General features: G+C 42.4%; 1 protein-coding gene across 7 annotated transcripts in view; it reads right to left on the reverse strand.

Moving 5' to 3' along the window:
* Positions 1 to 1236: 1236 nt before the first annotated feature.
* Positions 1237 to 22702, reverse strand: part of LOC109408278 (E3 ubiquitin-protein ligase RNF19B) — a 289705-nt gene continuing 268239 nt past the window's right edge. For 4 of the 7 annotated variants that reach the window (XM_062847102.1, XM_062847100.1, XM_062847099.1 and 1 more), the window contains 4 exons: positions 9076 to 9241; positions 8837 to 9011; positions 8330 to 8645; positions 1237 to 8249 (listed from right to left, as the gene is read on the reverse strand). In XM_062847102.1, the coding sequence (XP_062703086.1) occupies positions 7644 to 8249; positions 8330 to 8645; positions 8837 to 9011; positions 9076 to 9241 (1263 nt within the window). In that variant the 3' untranslated portion in view covers positions 1237 to 7643. The remainder of the gene's footprint in view (positions 8250 to 8329; positions 8646 to 8836; positions 9012 to 9075; positions 9242 to 22702) is intronic. The other 3 variants (XM_062847106.1, XM_062847105.1, XM_062847104.1) reach the window with 1 other exon arrangement.

Here is a 22702-nt window from a genome sequence, read left to right on the forward strand (position 1 = left end):
TTGATATAGATTTTTATACTAAAAAGTTGCTTTTCGTCTGAATTGCGTGATTTTTTTCCGAAATGGATTATTCTGGAGGGGGCCAGGCCCCCCCTGGCCACCCCCTATTTACGCCAATGGTGATGCCACAACTTTGGTAGAAGGTAGCCGCTCGATGCCCGCTTTTCCACGCTTACTGTCCAGTTCAACAAAGTTCCTGCAACGCCACGATATCGAAGTTGCGGGGATGTAGTTTATCGTAGATTATCCTGTCACCTCCTGTGAAACCAAGTGACTTGCAATTCCATGTTCCAAGTTTCCAATCGTAGTCCTTTTTTCGTCGCGTGGGTCTTTGTCGATTGTATCGAGTCGTACTTTCTCCTATGTTACATAGATAGATATACGTTACGTATCAGTCTGTAGGTACCTACTCTCACGCTGTATGCGTGACAACTGCGCAGTTGCGGATACACCCTCGCTTCTTTTGGAGCGCTGTCTCAGTCATTTTGGACACTTACCTTATAGTGTTCACCGTCGTCGGTCGACTGTTCCGGAAGCCAAACTATAATCCTAGATCCAAGAATCATCAGGCCGCTCGGTAAGGATCCTCAGCCTTGACAGCATAATTCGCTCCAACAGTATCCTGGGGGTGTTCCTGATGACTTTCCGTGTTAGAGGGCATTAAAACTATTCTTTGTATTTCCCACCACTCCGGAAATTCGCCTCTGTTCACGCTTATCTGTATAGCCATTCTGGACATGTCAGAGTGAGCCTCAAAGGGCGCCTTAATGGCTACAGTCGAAATACTAAATATCTGATCCCGGTCCGGTGTCTTGTTCACTTTGAGCGATTTCGCTAATGCGATGAAGTCTTCGTTTGATACCGGAGCAATGTGACAATGGCCAGTATGGCCGGAAAGGTGATGCGTTGGGACCTGGGTATTCACGACATTTCTGAAGGATTTGCTGTACGGCGTCGATCTGATCCGATGTCGGCCGCCCGTTGATGAAGCCGGCTTGATAACTTCCCACGAATTCATTCGTTTAGGTGAGCTTAGTGGATGACGTTCAAACAGTGGAACCATCAATAACACTAGATGAGGTTAAGAAGGGCCTTAAGGAGTTGAAAATAGCAAACTGCTGAGATGGGCGTGTTTGTGGTTAACCCAATCGCAATAATTTCAGGCATTTAAAGTATTGAAGGACGCAGTGAAGGAGTGGTCATCAAAATAAAAACCCCATTCTCGCTTACCGCGCATTGTGTTCATCTTTCCAAGAGAGAGAAAATGAGTACTTGTATTACACGGTACGATAGCTAGCTGGTAAGGTATCATTTGTGTGTGTGGATTTAAAACTTTCCCTTCATTCAATTCGGCCTCCCGTTCTCCTGCGTAGATTTCCAATGGCCCGAGTCCGATCTCTTGCTCCGGTCTCCACGCACGTGTTTGACTTATACGTCTACTCACAGTTGATAGAACATTGATTAAATAATAATAGTAAAAAAAGGTGGATACAAAAACAATCTACGCCTGTATAACTATGAGAGTTCTTCACTAGTGCAATGTTTGTATTTGTTGGTTGATAGCATTTCTGTCCTACTGATCAACACACCGAAGAACGAAAGATTTGAATCGTTCCCTAATCTTCCTCGTCTCGCTAGCTAAAACCTAATTTAGCACACCACTCGGTTGTGAGCGTGTGCCAGCGTCGTTTTTCTTTTGTATCATGCGTGTGTGTGTGTTTGTCTTTATTTCTCTCGCGGAATTACAAACAATCACATCATCCTAATTTCTAATAAGGAGTAATGCATAAATTATGGACTCTTCACGTTATGTTCTAACATTTTACTTCGTTTGTGGTTCATCATGATTCAATTTAAATTTGGCTAAGGTATAAATGTTTTCGTAGGTTTTTTTTTCTTTCTAGCGTTTGTATGATTCTGTTTTTGGAATTTCAAATTCACTAGAACTCAATCTCGAGCGACAACGCTCTTGTCTCGTCTTAGCCGGGCACAGCCGGGCGCTAATGTGACCGATTCTATCTAAAATCAATACAAAAAAAATGTGTAATCCCCTCTTGCGGTTGCCTTTTTTTGTGCCTGTTTCTGCGATGATTATTTATCATTTCTCCTGTCTTCCAGCTTTTTTACTCTGTTCAACTACTTAGCAGTCTTTTGTCGGGTTTGTTCTATCGTATGTTTAGCTGCTTACTTTCATGTTTTTCTTCTATTACGTTGCCAACTTTTCATTGAATATACTGTTTGTTTAGATCTAGATATCTAGAGATGTTTTTACCAATTTTTTTTTTATGTGTACTTCTCTGTACCGTCGTTAGGGGTGACATTGGGCCTAGAGGGTAACATTGGTCCATCGATCCCACGGATTCAATATAAGTCAAAGAATCCAACGGTGGATGCAAAGTATCTTAGAATTATGTATTCTAGTAGCTAAGCACACAATATGCATTCTCTTCGTATTCTAAACGTGCGGAATAGTGGCCCAATGTCACCCCGCTTTGGCCTAATGACACCCCGCACGGCGGTACCTGTTATAGTCCTTAAGCTTTCAAAAACAATCACTGGCTGCCATTGATCAGCTGCTCAGAAATTTGCCGTTTGTAAAAAAGTGAACAGAAGTGTAAACTAAACTGTAAAGACTGAGTTTGGATAATAGACAAAACCTATCTGGTGGTTGTTGTTCAAATTCATTATGAGAGAGGATTATTGGCAGCAGGAGAAAGGGGCCCCGAAAAAGGAAGAGTAACTAACGGCTGTTCGGCCCGTATGAAGTTTATCATCAATATTAACTTCTTTTCTTGATCAGCCTAGATAGCTGTGTAGTGTCGGTAGCGATTGTCTCAATTGGCTAAGAATAACACTACAGACCGCCTGTTCCGGTGGTAAGAGTCCACCAACAGGTGACCCCTAATTCATGGTGTGATGCGGCTTCATGCATACCGTGCCTAGGAATGAATAGCTACGGGGGGGTCTAATAAAAACCTAACTGCAAACGGAGCCTGTGGAGTACCAGGGCGCCCTCCACAGTATGTTGTCCTTACTGCGCTAACCGAAGCAATGGTGCAGTGGACCTTGTGTTTCTCCGAGACAATCGGCTGCCCTTCTTTAGTCTCACTTGAAGCTAAATAAGGGCGGGATGTTGTTAATTAGTTTAAATTTTCACCTATATGTCTTCTCATTATGCGATTTACACAGTATATTCTGTGCATCCTCGCCTTTGGCGTTTTCCAATCGATACCGATCTGGTTTTGTTGCTGCTGCTCTTTGTTATGCTGTTGTTGCGAAAAGTTTAATCTTGCCTAGTTTGGGTAGTGGCTACGGTTAGAATAGCTCAGATCAATCTTCAGCACAAAAGAACAGCAACGATCAATCTTTGTAGACTTATGCAAAATGGTACAGCCCAAGTGGCGTTAGTCCAAGAACCTTACATTCGTAAGGGGAATTTCTATCTAGGAAACCTTGTGAATCCGGTGTTTGCTACTTTCAGTAAAAATGAAATGGCAAACTCACGTGTCATGCCTCGAGCATGTGTGCTTGTCAACAACGCAATCATTGCTACACTCATCTCTGAACTAACTACTAGAGATGTATGTGCTATCACAATCAATGTATCTGTTGGAAACCTCAACAGGAAATACGTTTATTGTTCGGTTTATTTACCGCATGATGAACCATCCCCTACGGATGCTTTCAAGCAAGTCATTGCATACTGCACTTCAAAAGGCCTTCCGCTAATTGTTGGTAGTGATGCTAATGCTCCCCATATAATCTGGGGCAGCTCAGACATCAATTAGAGAGGCTTCAGTTTGATGGAATACTTAAGTAGTACAGATCTTAGATTACTTAACATAGGCAACCTCCCAACCTTCATGGTATCTGGCAGAGAGGAAGTGTTAGACATAACGCGTTGCTCTAGCAGAATTAGTCACGAGCTAACCAATTGGCATGTGTCAGGCGAAGAATCTTTATCTGAGCATCGCTACATCTTTTTTGAACATTTAAATGTTACTTCGCAAACTTTGCGTTTCAGGAATCCCCGGTCAACAAACTGGGATCTCTTTACTGATTTGGTTGCGGCCAAATTTCATAGATACTCACCATCCATTGACACTCCAAGTGATTTAGATGATGTCGTTGATACTACAACGGCCTTCATCATGGAAGCTTTTAAAGAAGCTTGCCCTCTGCGGCCTGTGAAGACCACAAGAGGAACCCCTTGGTGGAACTCTGATCTGGCGAAGCTCAGGAAACAATGTAGAAAGAGTTGGAACAGACGACGTTCGGCTAGATCGGAGGCTTTCAGGTCGGCTCGCAAGGCCTATTAGAAAACTCTCCGGTCTGCTGAACGATCCGGCTGGAAAAACATTTGTACTAATGTTTCCAGTTTGAGTGAAGTCAGTCGGTTAAATAAAATCCTTGCGAAATCTAAAGATTTCCGAGTGAACGAACTTCGTTTGCTAAATGGCAATCTGTCCAGAGCTGCCAAATATCAGTCATGTCAGTTGACTACTGATTTTGCACCATCGTCACTAAAGCCTGTATCCGCAATAATCGGGACACAGAAATACAGCTGTAACTCTGTCATAGATACATTAAAATTGCTCAAATTTGGCCCAATAACATCTTTAGATGTGTTCATTTCACCTACAAAATTTCATGTGAATCGGTGCAGTACTTTTTGTTGTAGCAATGAAAGAGTAGAATGTGCGCCATTGAATTTTGTACAGCCCCTAGTTTTGCTTGTCAGGGCTGCAACTTTTGAATTTGGCAAAGGAAATGGCTAAAATTTTGAACACAAACCTCTCAAACTACATTCGTTGCATAGGCAAAATTTCAAAAAAATCGATGCCCTATGAACAACTTTATAATCGAAACATGTATTGGGACTGAACGTGATTTTAGTCCCTCAGACAGCAATTAGTCATCACCCTTTATTGTTTCGATTGTACTATTGAAAGTACTTTACCAATAATCATCAAATTTTGCAGACATTATATTCACATAATCAAGTACTTTCTGTGGAAATTTCATTAAATTTGGTAAAGAAATATAAAAGTTATGAATAGGCAAACATCGCACATGAAAAACACGAAACATTTTCACTAACACTCACCCCTATCAACACCAGTAGCTTTCGAATCAATTGACAAAAGTTGATGAAATTTTGCAAGAAAGTGTATCTATAAGTATCATAACTGCTAACGAAATTTCATAATTATCATTACAGAACGTTGAACTGTAGCGTAAAAGAACCATTTTCTACGCGAATGAAAATTGGTCATGATTGTACAAAATGCTTAAAACCACGTCTGTTTGTTTTTCATCCACAGTTAAAAGTAATGCATCGATTTTTATGAAATTTGGCACACATAATAAACATACACCAAAGAGTTCTCAGTCAATTATTTGGCCAATTTTACCGATTCATTACAGAGCTACAGCCGTACTTCTGTGTACCGATTATTGCGGATACAGGCTTTATCACTGTAGGCCGTTCAATATCAAAACGATAGTGACCGGCAACGACTTGATACTGACCCACACTCCAGAGCACTATCATAGCAACTGAACTGATATTTTTGCGATTTTAGCCAAAACTCAAAATGTTTTGTGACCATCAATCATCATACGATTTTTTTTCATTCTGTACCACATATTTAAATTTCATCACTTTAAGTGTTTATTTTGATTTTAAAACGAATTTTAAAGATGGTCTATCAGTGATATCTACTCGCCATCGCAATCAATCCAGTTGTGATGGGAAAAGAAAAGTGAAGGTGACGCGGTGACTCAACAGAGCACACGCTGACTTGGATCGCGCCAGCCTATCAAAATCGGCAGTTTGCCTACCATTGATAGTGACAGAGAGCAACTCTGAATCTGTCTTCCTCTGATGAGGAAGTTCTGGAATGCTTATTCAGCACACACACTTTCCTGGATGTGTGGATATTACATCTTCGAATGAACCTGATGTCTTTTCTTGTAGTTACGATTCCCTGGCTTCGGCTCGGAGTATTGTAACTAAAGAATCGATTGAGTAGGCACTTAATAGCTTTGCTCCTTTTAAATCTCCTGGGGCAGATGGGATTTATCCTATTTTGCTTCAGAAGGGATTTGATCATTTCAATCATGTTTTGAAAAAAAAAAATTGTTTGCAGTTTTGTTACAGGGTATATTCCCAAATCTTGGCAGGATATTACTGTAAAGTTCATTCCGAAACTGGGTCGTGCGTCGTATGAAGAAGCAAAGAGTTTTAGACTTATCAGTTTGACTTCTTTTCTTCTGAAATGCTTAGAACGCATTGTGGATCATCACATCCGTGATGTTCATTTGGCCAACGTGCCTCTTCATGTGAACCAACATGCTTACCAATCTGGAAAGTCAACCGTGACTCTTTTACACAGGTTGTTTACGATATCGAGAAAGCATTCGCTCAAAAGCAATCCTGCTTGGGTGTTTTCTTAGACATCGAGGGTGCGTTTGATAACGTGCCTTTCGATGCCGTATTGGAAGCCGCACTGGGTCATGGTATATCTCCAATGATTTCCAATTGGATTCACCAAATGCTCAAAAAGCGGCATCTCTTCTCGACATTGTGTGAAGCGGCGATTAGGAAATTGAGTGTTTGTGGATGCCCCCAAGGGGGAGTCTTATCACCACTCGTAGCAGATACGCTATTGAAGCAACTCAATAATAGCAGGTTTCCTACTTATGGTTTTTGTCGACGACTATCTACCATTGTTAATTGGTATGTGCATCATCACCCTATTCGACATATGGCCTTTCGGTAAATCCAAAACCTTAATCTTCAGGATGTTCTGTTGTTCTTGACCCACTGTGGTAAAGCGCTATAGGCTCTCTTTACGCTTTATGCGTTCCCTCCTTCCCTTCTCCTTCAGGTGAATGATGAATAGGCTCGTGCTCATGGCAATGGCACAAATTTCCCAAATGGAGCAGAACGTGCCTCTGGAGCACGAAGTAAGGATTATAAACATGTTATTCGAAGGAAGTATGCTGAAATAATGTGTAATTCTCAAGATATGCATCTTCAAAGCACTTATAAAATCCAAACTCAGCTTCTTGAAACTTATACCTTTCTGTCCATCCAATATATACCTACTTACGCAAACTTCCGCAGTTCGTTGTTGATCAATTCAAAATAAATGCAAATATTGTTTAATAACTGATTTCATAGCGGTAAAAAATAGCGTTGCTGTCCGAATTCAAATGTCATTCATGGTCACTAGCTACCTACTTATAAATGGTGACGGGGGCTACAGGCTACAAAATGCACACGGTTCGGTTGTAAATGTCATTTCTCAATTAGCCGTATCTTCGAAAAATCATTTCCCAAAGAATCAATTGAACGTTCCATACCAGCTGATGGGGATTAAAAGATGGAAACTGAACATGGATAATTATACAATGAAAATCAATTGACAATCAACCAAGAAACAGAAAAATACTCCGTAACTAAATGCTGTGTTATGAACCATGAATTATGATACTAAATTGTTATACAAATTTTGAGGCACGTGCACCTGCAAAGTGATAGATACTTAAAATCCGGGAAATGATTTGGCGAGGAACCGAGAAATGACATACAATACGAACGATCACCAACCCTAATCGCTTCGGTTCGCCGAACCTTACGACTTGGGTGACGATCCTCCCATTGCCCCGTCCCGTGATCCCGCCGTTCCGGGTCCGGTTTGTGCAAAGAACAGATTTCTCAAAATATGAGTCCTAGATTTGGGCGGTTCATCAATCGCCGCTGTTCGGCTCGGCGATGTGCTGCTGCTTCCAGTCGCCATGGTCGCCACCGGCGAAACCGTCACCTTGGGCGACTGGGTCAACGACGACGACAGCGACTGCTGCTCCTGCTGGTCCTGTTCCTCCAGTTCCTGCTCCAGGCTTACATTCTCCGGGATGTTGTACGAACCGGTGTTGCTGTCGATGGACAGCGTCCGGTGCTGGAGGGCTGCCGATCCCAGCTTTGGAATGCGCTGCCCAAAGGCATTGATCCGGGGGTGTTTGGTACTGCTGGACGCCAGCGATGTTCCGCTACCTCCTCCTCCACTGGGGTTGGTTCCTATCGCGCCGCCGCCGTGATGGCCGGTTCCGCTACTGATCGTGATGTTGCCGGTGTTGTGCGAAGACGACAAACTGGTCGAATCGAAATCGTCCCGAAACGAGCGCTCCGAACTGCGAAACGAGCGGCCACTTCCCAGACTGGCCTTGTCCGCTGCCGTGTCCTGCAATGGGACGAAAAAAGAAACGAGAAGAATCGAGTTACCACGGATCAACGTTCCGTTCCGGATGCGGCCGTGTATACCTGATCCAATGGGACCGTATACCAGATATCACAGGATTCTTTCTTGTTGGCACCAGATCCCATGCTGGCGCTGCTGCCATCAATGACGTAACATACCGTGTTATCGAACCGCACCCGCTCGGAGGCGCCGTCCTCCGAGGCACTGAAGCAGGCCGAATCCGTAGCCATCTGGTGCGCCCGGTAGCTGAGAATCGAGCCGGCCAGGGCCTTCGTCGAGGCGGTGTCGTTCAGCGTGTTGCCGGATTTCTCACTGACGCAGGTCACGGCGGAGGCCGTTTCCGAGGTGCTAATGTCGGCCTGGACTTCCAAGCGATGGCTGAGGAAAGGAATAGATTGATAGTCTTAAAGTTCTCATTGGGGCAATCATCGTATTCTTTCAAGAATTTCTTATGTTTTTTTCAGGGATTTCTTCGGCAATTAGTTGATGGATCTCTCTGGAATTTCAAGAGGCATCAATGAAGGAAAAAACCTAGAGAGATCACGAAAATGGTCCCCACAAAAACTTACCCTGTTATGCTGCCCGCTAGTGCGGTCGTCGATTCGCGCGTCGACGGGTTCGTCACGACGCCAAAGTTCGAATGCTGACTACTAACACCTAGATGACTACCGCTGGCAACGCTCAGACTAACCTCTCCTATACTGGTGGCCCCGATGCGGGACACGGCATCAACACTGGTGGCATCTGCAAAATAAAAGACAATTTCGTTATAAAAGGCAGAATTTTTCAAACCGTCAACGAAACCAACCATGATTTCGGGATCCGTTGTCTTCCTCTTCGTCGAACTCGAACTTGGTCCCTTCTCCGCACCCGGCGCGACATAGCGACACGGGTACCACTCCGTACACGTAGAACAGAAGGATTGGAACGCCAATGGCAACGGCTAGGCCAGCCAGGACCGGTGACACTACGACCTGTGAAGAAGGACAAGAAAATTTTACATTTGAGAAAGTGTCACCGTCACTCAAGGAACCATATCTTAATCCTATTGAATTCAAGCTCGGAATTTCGTCGCATCGCATCGCGGAATTTAATCCGATAGGCTCCAAACAACGAGAAAAGAAGCAACTGCCAAGAGGTGTTTGTATTTATAATTCACGCTGCCGTACTATATACATAGGGATAGGTGTGTTTCACAAATCTGCCAGGATAAGCTTCTTCTCTGACGAGACGATGCGATGGAGAAATATCTAGGTCAGCCACCCACCATAAGCAGCATCGAGAAGATGGCAACAGCTAAGAAAGCGAATTGTCGGGAAATGTTGCCGACATTTTTATCAACCAGAAACATCAGCATTAACCGTTGATTCGATAGTTGCTAGTCAGCCAATCCTAAGACGCTGCAACTGTATGGGGCAATGTTGGGAATGTTGATGACTGCCGGGATGGTTGGTACCGGGCGCATAAAGTTGGCATCAAAAACACCAAATTCTAAGAGCGAAGACGACCCGTACGTCTGTAGGTAACCAATTTGGTCTCCCATATATTTTGAACCCTCTGGGTCATATTATCAAGACTTTCACAGGTTTAATAAGAAAACTATAATGAAACTTTTTTTATTCCGAACACAAAACAATAGACCTACACATACGATGGATTTCAGGACAAACCGAGGGGTTTGGATGACAAAATGACACTTCCCAATGAAGTCTCACAAAAGGGAATTGTTTGCGCCTTAATTTTCAGATTTTTGAGTCACTCTAGTGTCTCAGCTAACTACAGACATTTTATCTATGTAACACAGAAATGATCAAATAAAATCAGTCTAAAATTATCAGCCAGACGGTTCAGTTCGTTGATCCAGTTGCACAAGTCCGAGGTTCCACACAGTTCCCTTCGCAGTATCTACCGGGATCATCTACCATCACTTTTGCAGTAACATTTTGGTCCTTCGAACCGGATGGTGAAGGCATCATCCAGCGAAGAGAATAACGTATTTGGAACGAAAAACTACCAGTGAAAAGATCAGTGAGATCGTTTTTTTTTTGATCGTACAATACAGTTGCTCTGGGGAGAACAATTACTATACCCGACAGCAGTTGGGTCGTACTCGTCGCAGTGAAAGGTCGAAATCAATACTAGGAAATTGCGCCACTTGGGCGGTGGCTTCTATTTTCGTCTGTTTTCCGCTATAACTCAGTCAAATTTGAACCAATTGACACAATTTTAGAATGCGGTGAGATAGGTATAGTATCTACCCGTGTACAAAATTTCAAGCCAATTGGTTCTAAATTGACTGAGTTATAGTGGAAAACAGACGAATATAGAAGCCACCGCCCAAGTGGCGCGATACCCTAGTACCGTGTCAGTGCTGAACCGCAAATTATCGAAATGGATCGTCTGCCGAATACCAGTGCAACGGAGTCATCCTTACCGACCGCTTTTCGACGCAAATTTCAGCTTGTTCGACAGCTACACCAGGAAGTGCAATTGCGTGAAAAGTGTTAGCAGCAGGAGCTACCCATCTTAACCCAGCGTTGTGAAAAATTCCGTTGGAGTTTTTTGGAACTGTGCGCCACATTCCAACCGTGCACAAAATTACGGCTCGCAAAAATGGAATTCTTGTGTTTGTGGTCGACTGTAGCTGCAGAAATATACAGTGCTTTACTCGAGCTGGAATCAGTCGAGAATCCAACTGCAGCTATCGAATTGATCCCAATCGCGGCAATTCCCAACATGCCAAGTGATGTAAGTGCTACAAACGAAGCATCTTAACAAGTTCTGAAAGTGCGTAACGAGAAGACAGAAATACAGTGTCTACAGTGCAGTGAACCACGTGGCCTTTCGTCTTGCAATAAATTTGCTAAATCACGAGCAAATGAACAATGGCGGCTCCTGAAGCACAATGGGTTGTTCTTGTCTACAGCCAGGCCATTCGAAAACGGACTGTAGAAGTTGCAAAAAGTGTGACTGTTCGCCATGCTACAGTGATACACAGTGCTATGAAGGTCATGAGTCAAGCCTTTGAATCCAATCGTCGTCACTCATGTGATTGTTGCGGGCAAGGTCATTTGATTCATCAGGGTGATCAGTTTGGAGGTAAAACAGCAACGGAACGGAAGGAATTTATTGTCCAGCATCAACTTTGTTCAAACTGTTTCCATGCGGGTCATTCAGCAGCAGATTGCCAGCATCCATCCAATTGTCGCCATTGTGGAAAGCGACATCATTCGCTACTGCATCTAGCATTTGGCCCACCAGTGTATCGAAACTAACATCAACCGCAGTTGTATTTAAAGTTAACCGTTCAAGAACATCCTATCACCAGTCCTGCTACAGTCAAGTCACCGCAATCGATTAGCCGCTTCAAGCATCCAGTGTAGAGTAATGCGGGGCAAAAGTTCGCACCTAACAGACTTCATAAAATAACTAATAAACGAAAAGAAAACAATATCATTTTTCTTCGTTAAAAGGGTCCCTATCATGTTGCCTTCAAAATGTAGTACTAGATTTTTTCGCATTACTTTTGTAGTTTTAGTAATACGATTTTTAATACAAGTACTCCAATGCGAACTTTTGCCCCATAGTGGGGGCAAAAGTTCGCATTATGCGGGGCAAAAGTTCGCACCTTGTACAGGGTAGTTTATTTGTGTGATGTTCTTTTATTGCATGTTAATTCATGTTCGTCTTTTCAACCTAGCCATGAAATCTGTTTCCTTCTGTTTTTAGCATTACGGCCCAACTGGAATACGACCTGGTGTTCAGCTTTTGTATAGAATGTGTTTTATGAAGACTTCCACAACTATAAACTAAGAGCTGTCCTTTCCAGCGTTACTGAAAGTTGCCAAAATACATTGTGGGGGTAATCATAGAGATACATGTTGCACAAAATACAAAATACAAAATACAAAAAAAAAACAAATATGCAGCAAAACTGTTGAACAGGACCGTAATCGAATCTTATCCCTGTCAGTATGGTGAGGAGTTACAGCTGTCAATTTACAAACTAAGCTATGAAAGACCCCGGTAGAGTAGATGAACATAAGAACTTCAGAAACATACGAAAGGACACGACGAGGATGACGAAGAAAATGTTTAAAAATGTTTTTTGACCATTTTTCATTTCTTGAAATGGGTTAACATAATGTTTGTCTTACAATGGAACTTCTCACAAAACTAAGTTCAAACCCTCTGCCGGAACGATTTCAGGATGCATACTACACATATTATACATATATAGTAGTTTCTATACGAAATCTTCATTGCTTCAAAGATTCTGTAATTATATTGATGTACTAGATTCAGAAATCTAGTGCGAACTTTTGCCCCACAGCTACTGCGAACTTTTGCCCCACTGTAGAGGTTTTAACAATGTCCCTTTCTGTAAGAAGCACTAGTAGTTTATTGTTTATTCGAGTGCACCTCTCGAACTACTATGGAATAACGATTCTCCGACGTCAAGAGGTTATGAGATTTTTCTTCTTCTTGTTACTACAAATTCTTATTCCAAAAGGTCCAAAAATTCTATCAAAACACCTCGAAACACATTTTTTTGCATAACTCTGCCAAACCATAACGAAATCAATCCAATTTTTATTGACGAGTAACTGACCTGATTATGTGTCAAACCCATACAGATTTGTTTGGGTTCTTAACTTGTGCTCAGAAAAAGACCCACTGCGAACTTTTGCCCCGTGCGAACTTTTGCCCCGCATTACTCTACAGTACATTTATCAGTGTAGAGTAATTTTGGATCGCTTCGTCTCTCAGCATGTAAGTTTTCAGTTCACTCACACGAGTGAAAATGGCCTGTTGTCAAGGGTTAACAGGTAACGTCATCCAGTGCTACGATAGCACTCGTAATTCTTCCTGACCGCTCACAGGAAGAGTTGCTCAGTGGTCTGCCCATCAATGGGAGATAAATTTCAGTGTACAAGTAGTACCTCATCTCAAACATCGTTTAAATGAGGATCCGGGTCAGTTTTTGCCGCTATTTGGAAATCCGGGAGCGCATTGTGGAGAGACATGAAGCGAGAAGAATACTACATACAGAATCCCAGAAACAGCCTGACATCTTTTGGAAGTCAGGACTACTCTCTCCTCGGCCCACTAAACTCGTTCCCACGGTCGCCAAACCCTTCGTCTCTCCGGAACCACAAAGAAGGCACTGCTTCAGAGATGTGTGCACATCGCACCCTGTTACGGGTATAAATATTTGATAGGTATATTAAAAAGATCATCAACGATCAAACGATCAAATCTGACTATACATGTCAATGGTTGCTACTCCGTTATTGATCTGAGCTGGTACCAATTGCACTGAGATCCAAATGAATAAGGGCTGGGACACTCCACTTATTCTCAAAGTGCAATTCTAGCAGCTCATACATTTTGGATCAACACCGGCGCCGGCCACGTCCTTATAGTCAGTTATGAAGGGAAAGGAATGTTAGAGTGTGCTGGTTGTTGCTACTAAAGACCGAGATCACCTCTGCATCCCCACATCCAGCACGGACTGGGGTATTTGTTAGACGGAAAGGATGGGAGATCTGGGAGTCACCGTTGGGTCGGTGATGCGATCCATGGATATGGGGTTATTTATAGTGTTCGTAAGGTGATAAGATTGTGTGGTGAATGAGGTGAATAAGGTCAAGCGGCACAGCACGCTTTGGTTGCATAACTTGTAGGCGTTATATACACTGTGCTGTGAGTGGAAATTGGAAGGGAGGGAAACGACTTTTTTCCAATTCGTTTTTGGTTCTAGCGATGGCTATGAACAAATGAATATACATGAGTTGTATATGTAGAGAAGAGCGAGAGAGAGAGAGAGAGGAAGTGGATAGAAAGATACAAAGTAGGATGAAAAGGGACGGGCCAGGGATTGAACCCATGACCTTCTGCATACGAATCAGAAGCGGTAGCCACTAGACCACCAAGCCCGTTTAGGGTATAAATATTTGATATATTAATAAGACAAAATAATTGTTTAATGTGTTTTAAGTTCAATATTTGTGCGTTCTTTAAGTTATATGTTTTGAATATTCCCTTAATATTAATGTACAATTATAGGGTTCCAGCAGAATAGGGGCCCATGAAATGCAATCCTATTCGATTGCCAACTTTCGGGCAGCGGTTAAGTAGTAGAGATATAAATCTTTCCCTGACACGGGCTTCAAGTTATAGAGCTCTAGTAACAAAACACGAATCGGGGTCCATTTGTAACGTTTCTAATTTGTACATTTGTAAGGTTCTATGTGTCGTGGATGTGTTAATTCTTTATAATTTGTTTTTCCTCCCCGTGTTGGTAAATTAAGCCACTGCGTCCAATAGGCTGAACTTTTGTGGCATAATAATTATTATACTAGGCATTATAATTATTAATTTTCTTTTATTTTTGTAACAATTCTCAAGGCTAGTTGAGTAGCTTTCAGCAACGAGCATCGATGACTCGCTTTGGGGAGTTCACCCAGACAGTTTCCCGAGTGCTATGTCTGAAACATACTAAAAAAACTTATAATTAGAAAGCACGAAATGTTGCCTAGGGGCTGTCCATTTATTACGTAAGGGAATTTTCACGATTTTTCGACACCCCCATCCCCCTAATAAGATTTTTTGTTTGAGAGCCAAAATATTTTTGTATGGCGCGTAAGATTTTTCAAACCCCCCCTGCCCACATAAACCCTTACGTATTTAATGGACAGCCCCTAATTGACAAATTGAGAGATGAAATTTGTGAAAAAACGCGTTCTGGTGGGATTTGAATCCACGACTCCGTATTCACTAGACAAGCGCTTTAACCAACTAAGCCACACAAGTAACGATTCTGCGGAATAAAAAGCCAAACCTTACTCGGAAATCACATCGTGATCACTCCTTTTTCACAGAGTCATCTCTCTTGCGGCTTAGATGCCAATCCACAAAACACTCGCGTTTGTGCCCACTAACTAACACAAGTGAGAGTGAGTTGTTTCCTGGATCTCATCCACGTCTCCATACCGCGGTCGAGTGGACAGTAGTCAACTCCACTTCTTTGATCGATTCATTGTAAACTTCCAGCGTAATTTCATCAGCAAAGCCACTCCTACCGGGAACTCCAACCTCAACACCATGTCGTACATGACATTCCATAACACCGGACCCAGTATGGAATCTTGCGAGACTCCTGAGGTTATGTGAAGGCACTTACGAGCCACCTCTGTGTCGTAAACTAGTACTCGGATTTGGAAGTAACTTCCGAGAATCCCGGCCCAGACGCAGGAGCATATCCGCAATAGCCGCCCAACTGACACTATTGAACACGTTCCTTACATCCAGACCCAGAGTCACTACTGCACAGTAGCGAATCCACCTTCTCTTACGCTGGAGCGCTATCTCGGCGGTTTTTGTAACCGACAGCCTAGCGTCTACGGTCGACCTTCTTTTCCCTTCCGGAAGCTGAACTGGTTGGTCGAAAGATCAATGACACTCTCGGTGTGTCTCAACATTCTATTGCGGATGATATTTCGAGTACCTTCCCCGCCGTGTCCATCAAGCATATTGGTCTATATGCCGACGGGTCTCCGTGTGGTTTCCCCGCCTTTGGCAATAGAACCCAGAACCGGGCTGCAATAGCTACTTTTGAGGCCAAATTCGGCATCCCGTCCTGGATCTGGGACTTTACCTACGCTGAGGGGCTTTGCAAGTCCCACATCGCCGGCCTCAGTATCCGGCTGTCCTAAGAAAGAAGCCCAAGGACAAGGATCATGACGCGGAAAATGTCCCTCGATGATCCCCTCCAACATCTCTGGAGATTGCTCTGTAGGAGCTATTACACCTCTTGTGTTGGCCATCACGATCTTGAAGGCATCATCCCACGGATTTGCATTGGCACTCTGACAGAGACCCTGAAAGCAGACTTTTTTTGCTTGCCATTATCTCGGTCTTCAGCCCGGTTTTAGCAGCGGCGAACGCCACCCGTCGTTCGTTTTGCTCATGCCTCGAGTCTTAAACCGCGATCCGTAGTGGTACTGATGCATGATTCGTGTATTAACGATTAAGGCCTGCCCCACATGGCCGAAGGACTTATTATAATATAATAAGAAGATATTATCTTCTTCGCTCCCCAAAATCATCCATACTTCTCCTCTCTCTCACTGAAACTCCGTAGATGGTCCTTTCCGTTTTTGTTTGCGTTTCCAGACACCAAGTTTCGATTACTCGCTTTACCGACCCCAATCAGCTTCGCCAATGAATTTGTCTTGACTTGCTAATATCTGGGTGATTAGCAAAAGTGGTATTAGCGCATTTGTCAGTAACCCTACTCAAACAGAGATTAAGGACAAACGTCTTGAAACAGTGCATCAGAAATTCAGATGCACAAATCTCAAGAAGCAAGCTTCAAACAATCGTGCATTTTATTATTCTGCTCTTGCTCACTTCTAATAAGATTAAAATAAGATCAGGTGCCTTAGTTTTGTTTACGAAGAGATTTGTGCGCTCAAAATCGTGAGTAGGTGCCTAAATGGGCCATTTTGGGATTCTAACAAGTCTGTCCTTAATATGTAGCTACACCTCGAATTTTCAAGAGCACAAAACTAAAGAACCAAGAGTCGGTTTGCGCTGCGAAAGTTGATCGATTCGTTTCCGTTGGCAATTGGCTTCTAGAGCGGTGTTGAGATAATTTCATATTCTGAATCTGCATATCAAACTGAGCCGAAATCCAAATTTTCATGAATTTTTGCGCCCGGGAACCTATTTAAAAATCAGTTTGAAGTTTGTATGGGAACGATTTGTCGGATTTGTACTGGTCGGAGCTGTCAAACAGTTGCCCAGCTGTCAAAAGGTGATTTAAAAAAAAGGTATCAAAATAAAGTTGTAAAAATCTGAAAAAAAATCATAGAGGTTCAGAAAAAGGTGCTCTTTCGTATAAAACCAAAAAATCAATACATTATTCAAAATTTAAAAACCCAATTAGTAAATGGCATACAATGTTTCGAGGATTTGAATATGATTTGCCCTTTCACGTGTGGTAACTATACCACTCTCACGTCCATGCACGGTAACCCAACAACACCTCGAGAGTACACTCACTACAGTCTGCCAGATAGAACTATCGGAGTCAATTCGATCAATACCAATTGAACTTGACATTTCGAGAGAGCTTGAATACGAGGAGGGTATTGTATCCGTAAAGATAATAAATTTATGTTTTGGAAACACAAAGTCTGTCGAAAGCTTGAGCTTTTTCTAGTGTTGGCAGTATAAGAAATGACATAAACATAAATTTATATAAATAAATAGAGTAAGAACCAATTCAACTATTTCACTCACTGTTACCTGTTTAAAGTAAATTACTATCTTTAAGACGCACTAATTAACTGAAATGCATTAAGGATGCACGGATTTGTAAGTCACTTGCTGCCTCAAAGCTTTGGTTCTTCTCTTCTCTTTTACACAATTCGCCCATGTCAGCCGCAGTTACATTTGACTGTCATCAGAGTAAATACAGTGTTCCCAGCGGCAACACACTACCCCCTCGTAACACTGGCCACCAATTTAAACATTGGCGGTTCCAGTTTTTCCAAAATACGCCGCAGTCAATCCCTAACTGTTTTCCTCTGATTACAGCACACCGTATTCAAAATATTGCTTCAGATTACAACATTGTAACGGAAGTTTGCCTCACTGATCCCACCATCTGGCTACTATAAACGCTTATAAGTTCATAATCATCATCTCTACTATATCTATCTATAGCTTACAACTCGGTGATAGCAGTTTCTTCGGTCATTGTCCTGCAATTTGCGGCTATTGGGAACTGTGATTTCATCTTGTCGCTCCCTGAAGTCTATTTCATTCAGCTCTCGATTCCTTCACCTCGAACATCGTGATCTCCATTCTCGAATTGATGATCATTACCTGAACACTTGATAATGCCAGCATACTTCACTTCTCTACTCCAGCTTGCTACCTCGACCAACATTCACTGTTTAGTATTCTTATGGCGCCACGGTTTCGGCCGATACAACCTCGTGCATCAACACTTACATGCACCTTAAAATTGAGTTTGCGATTTGCTCGTAGAGTTCGGACATGAGCCCGTAGTTCCCGTAACAGGCAGTATATACTAAAGTTGCCAGTTCGTAGGATTTTCTATTCGTCAGACTGTATGGTAAATCGCCAATTGTTGCACACTCCATGCTTTTCTTATAGAACTGGTCTAACCGCACAAGTTTTTCATCTCTCTCTCTCTTCTTGGCGTAACGTCCTCATTGGGACAAAGCCTGCTTCTCAGCTTAGTGTTCTATGAGCACTTCCACAGTTATTAACTGAGAGCTTCCTCTGCCAATGACCATTTTGCACGCGTATATCGTGTGGCAGGCACGAAGATACTCTATGCCCAAGGAAGTCAAGGAAATTTCCTTTACGAAAAGAACCTGGACCGACCGGGAATCGAACCCGTCACCCTCAGCATGGTCATGCCCCATGCCCCATGGTCATGCCCGGCCATATGGGCCCAAGTTTTTCATATAGGTACCATATTCTCAGGTTTAGCTTCGAAAGCTGTAGGTGATTGAATATAGATATTTTGAAATGGCATTTTCTGCAGTGACCGCAACCAGTCCTCAATACCAATCCAGTGCTCGTATAGGTATATTTTGTCACCAGGATACCGTTCCAATATCTTATTTTGGTATAATGCCTGACTTTGGTATCCTGTCGTTATGTGGGTGGCAGTTATTCATTCCTGCTCGGGCCTTTGCTACAAATTTCATACAAATTCACACCGCCAGTGTGTCAGTTTCCCACGGGAGGATTAACTCACCATATCTCCTTGAACACGCGGGATAGCAGAAGATAGGCACATCTTGCGAGACGTATAACATGGAAGCTACATTAGCTCAGGTGAATAAATCTCACATTTGCAGAATAGGTATCATTTTGCAGAATGTGTAGTACATACCCAAGGAAAGTCGGTCAAAGGTGAAGCGCAGGATCATCACATTTTTATTGCAGCTCGTGAGTCGTTTCACACCTGCTTCAAAACAAGACAAACTTGTGCCAATTTGGTATAAGTTGCAACATTGTTTCACGTTGCTCTTCTGACGCTTGAATGATGTAGGTAACAACGGCAACCGTTGCCCCCATTCTGGTTCATATGGCAATGAATGACAGGCGTTGTGTAGAATTAGCAGGTGCGGCTCGGTTTGAAGTTATCGAAACAAAATTGTACAATTATGTTTAGTCTTAAAAGCATGTTTAGGCTGGCACAGAGTCTACCTTAATACTAATCTAATGGGCGTACATACCTTCCATCACATTGGATTTGAGTAGTAGAAATAATCGACTCAGTGAAATATCCAATTCAAAGGAGACGCATGGTAGCCTGTAACCTTATTGTTTAACTGGCGACCAGAATGACTTAAAACTGATACAAATAGTTTTCACTGCACCGTTTCTACATATAGTCTGTCCTGCGTGTGTATGTATCAATGTGATTCAGGTTAACTCCTACTGCTGCAATCTGGAGACTCCTTGAACGATAACAAACGGTCAATATACCAATCGGTTTGGATTTCTTTGAAACCATTAAATGGTTCCTTTTCCTTTTTTGCCGGAGGCGCTCGGTAACTCACCGGACGACGTCAGTGAAAAGAAACACGCTTTCCACTAGGCAGACTTTTTCAATGAGCCTTTCTTGCCTGGCCGTAGATACATAGTAGGTAAGGTAGTTGGTTGTTTCGTCACGATACTACAAAATCAATGTTGATCACATGTGCTCGGTCACTAGACAATTCGTGGTAACAATTCCAAATTTTGGGTAGAGCTCTGGAAGACTTCTATCTGATTACCGATTAAAATTAGCATCAGCTGTATATGACGCAACCCTGAGTAAGTTACCTTCTTGATAAACACTATGAAATCATCGAACAGAGCGAAACAAAAAACCAGACCCGACAAGGAACAAGCCAAAAGAACATAAATATTTCAGCACCTCCATGCGGACGTTCTGTAGCTTCTGTATAGCAGAGCAGGTTCATCCTTTTTGCTGTTCCCGAAGGAACACGCTTCGGTGAACGAGTTTGCCCGAAAAAAAAACTAGAAACACACCATGAAAATGATACTCGAGGGATGCAATTTTCCAGTCTCGCACCAGGGGCAAATTGTAACCACCGACGATGATGACTACAACGACGACACACAGACCCTGGCTTTAATAGCAAAAAATCGTCGAGACAAACGGGTGCAGTCCAAAGTGTGGGCGAAGCATACATGGAACCACATCGGAGTGCTGTTATCCTTTTCATGTGAACGTTGCCACCGTATGTGGAATAACGTCATTATACTGGTTGGGGTCGGTTGATACACTGAACCACGGTGTATGCTCATCGTAGTCTTCAGACTTGCTAAGTTGACCGCTTTGAAAGTGCACCGAAGTGAATGAAGTTGGTAATTCTTCTGATCGAAGATGAGCTATGACTTTGCAGTTGGGCAAGCGATCAAAGGCTTTGCGAACAATCCAGAAACGTTGGATTCGAGTTCCGTCTTGAACGAAAGCTTAGAAAATTATTTAAAAATGATACTAACCAGAGATAGAAAAAAGCAACGATATTCACATGGAATACAATTCCTGGCTATAAGTTGTAACACATGCTCAGGAATCTCAATGATCCAGTCTTGTTAGCAAGCTTTGAAAAGATACACAAATTTGTTCTAAAAATAAAATTTTAGATAAGGCCGCTTCCAAACTTTCTTTAAGTGGGATATCTCTAACAATAAAAAATGAATGACGATAGATACTAACATTTTTAGTTCAGTTCCCTTCAACTTCAAATAGTAATGCCAGCTTCGAAAAGTACTGCAAGGGATCCAAATAACCAATTTCAACCATCAGTACACATTACTAGGAAAAGCAAAAACGGCCCTACTTCTCGCGGTACACAGTGCCAGTGTCGTCCATGCTTATTTGAGCCCCTTTCACAAGGAGTTAGTGAAGTGTTTACCAACCTTGGCACTGGTTTTCCGACTACTGGTTCCGCCGAAGTGCACTTCGTGCTGCCTGCTACTACTGTGTTTGGAACTGTGGTTGAATTATTATGCCCTTCTTCTCCATTCATATTGCGGAGAATGAGCTATCTTGATTATTTACAGTTCAAAATACTCCTTTCGCAAGTTTATTTTTATCTTTGGAACGTAGCTGAAACTATGCAGTTACGTTCCGGAAGGGGGCGTAGGCGTAATCAACAAAACTGAAGCATTCATTACACCACAAGAGAAGCAATCAGAAATGGAAGAAGAAAAGTTACAGCGGTTTTTCAGATGACCTTCAATGTGTGTCAATATATTATAACGTAGGAAGGTTTATTTTAAATTTAGCATAAAGAAATAACACAGCGCAACATTTTTTTTGTCTCAAGAGCAAACTTATGTGTCTCCGAAGGATTTTGGGCCGCTGAATCCGAATCCGGGCTCAGATTTGCTCCAGCACGTCACAGTTTTGAGCTATACCTCAATTTATAGGGCAAAATATGCGATTTTGGGCTTTTTTGACTGCAAGCCATTAAGCATGGAACTATATTTTTAAGCAATCAAAAGGTAAATTGGTCAATTAACCTCTAAATTAACGACTCATGCAAAATATTTTGTTTTACCAAATCAAATTTGAAAGATTGAAGCATTTTATGTTAGTAACTTGCATGCAACTTTTGGAGAATGACTTGTATGGGAAATATCGTACCTAACATAAATCGCTTAAAACTATCAACACAGACAAACAGACGTCTCACTCTACTCACTTCTCATCGTTATCCTTTTTAACGGTTAGTTCAAATATTTTGTAGTTCGCAAATCGCGCGGTCACGGCGCTCGCATCGTTTTTGCTCCTGTTTGACGTTTGCTCACTACCGCCACCTACTGAGTGGTGCGTAGCACAGCTTTGTTAGCATTGGGCGATTATGTTTTCGTGACGATGATTTTTATCGCAATTTGTTCCAAGTGATACGTCTGTTTGTCTGTGCTATCAAATTCGATTTGGTAAAACGAAATATTTTGCATGAGTCGTTAATTTAGATTTTAATTGACCAATTTACCTTTTGAATGCGTAAAAAAATATTTCCATGCTCAGAGGCGAACCAGCGACCAGGCTGAAAGCCTCTCAAATACAGACACAAAAAAATAAAAATATTTCCATGCTTAATGGTTGGCAGTCAAAAAAGCCCAAAATCGCATATTTTGCCTTTTAAATTGAGGTGCAGCTCAAAATTGTTACATGCTGGAGCAAATCTGAGCCCGGAATCGCATTCAGCGGCCCAAAACCTGTCAGAGACACATAAATTTGCTCTTGAGGCAAAAAAATGTTGCGCTGTGTAACCAGATGTCCACTCTTCCCGGAAATGCAATTTCTCGGAAAATGTCCTACAGTGATAGACATTCGTTTAGCCGAGGCCAAAAAAATT

Source organism: Aedes albopictus, chromosome 1, assembly GCF_035046485.1.
Source record: "Aedes albopictus strain Foshan chromosome 1, AalbF5, whole genome shotgun sequence".
In the NCBI taxonomy this organism is placed as follows: Eukaryota; Metazoa; Arthropoda; class Insecta; order Diptera; family Culicidae; genus Aedes; species Aedes albopictus.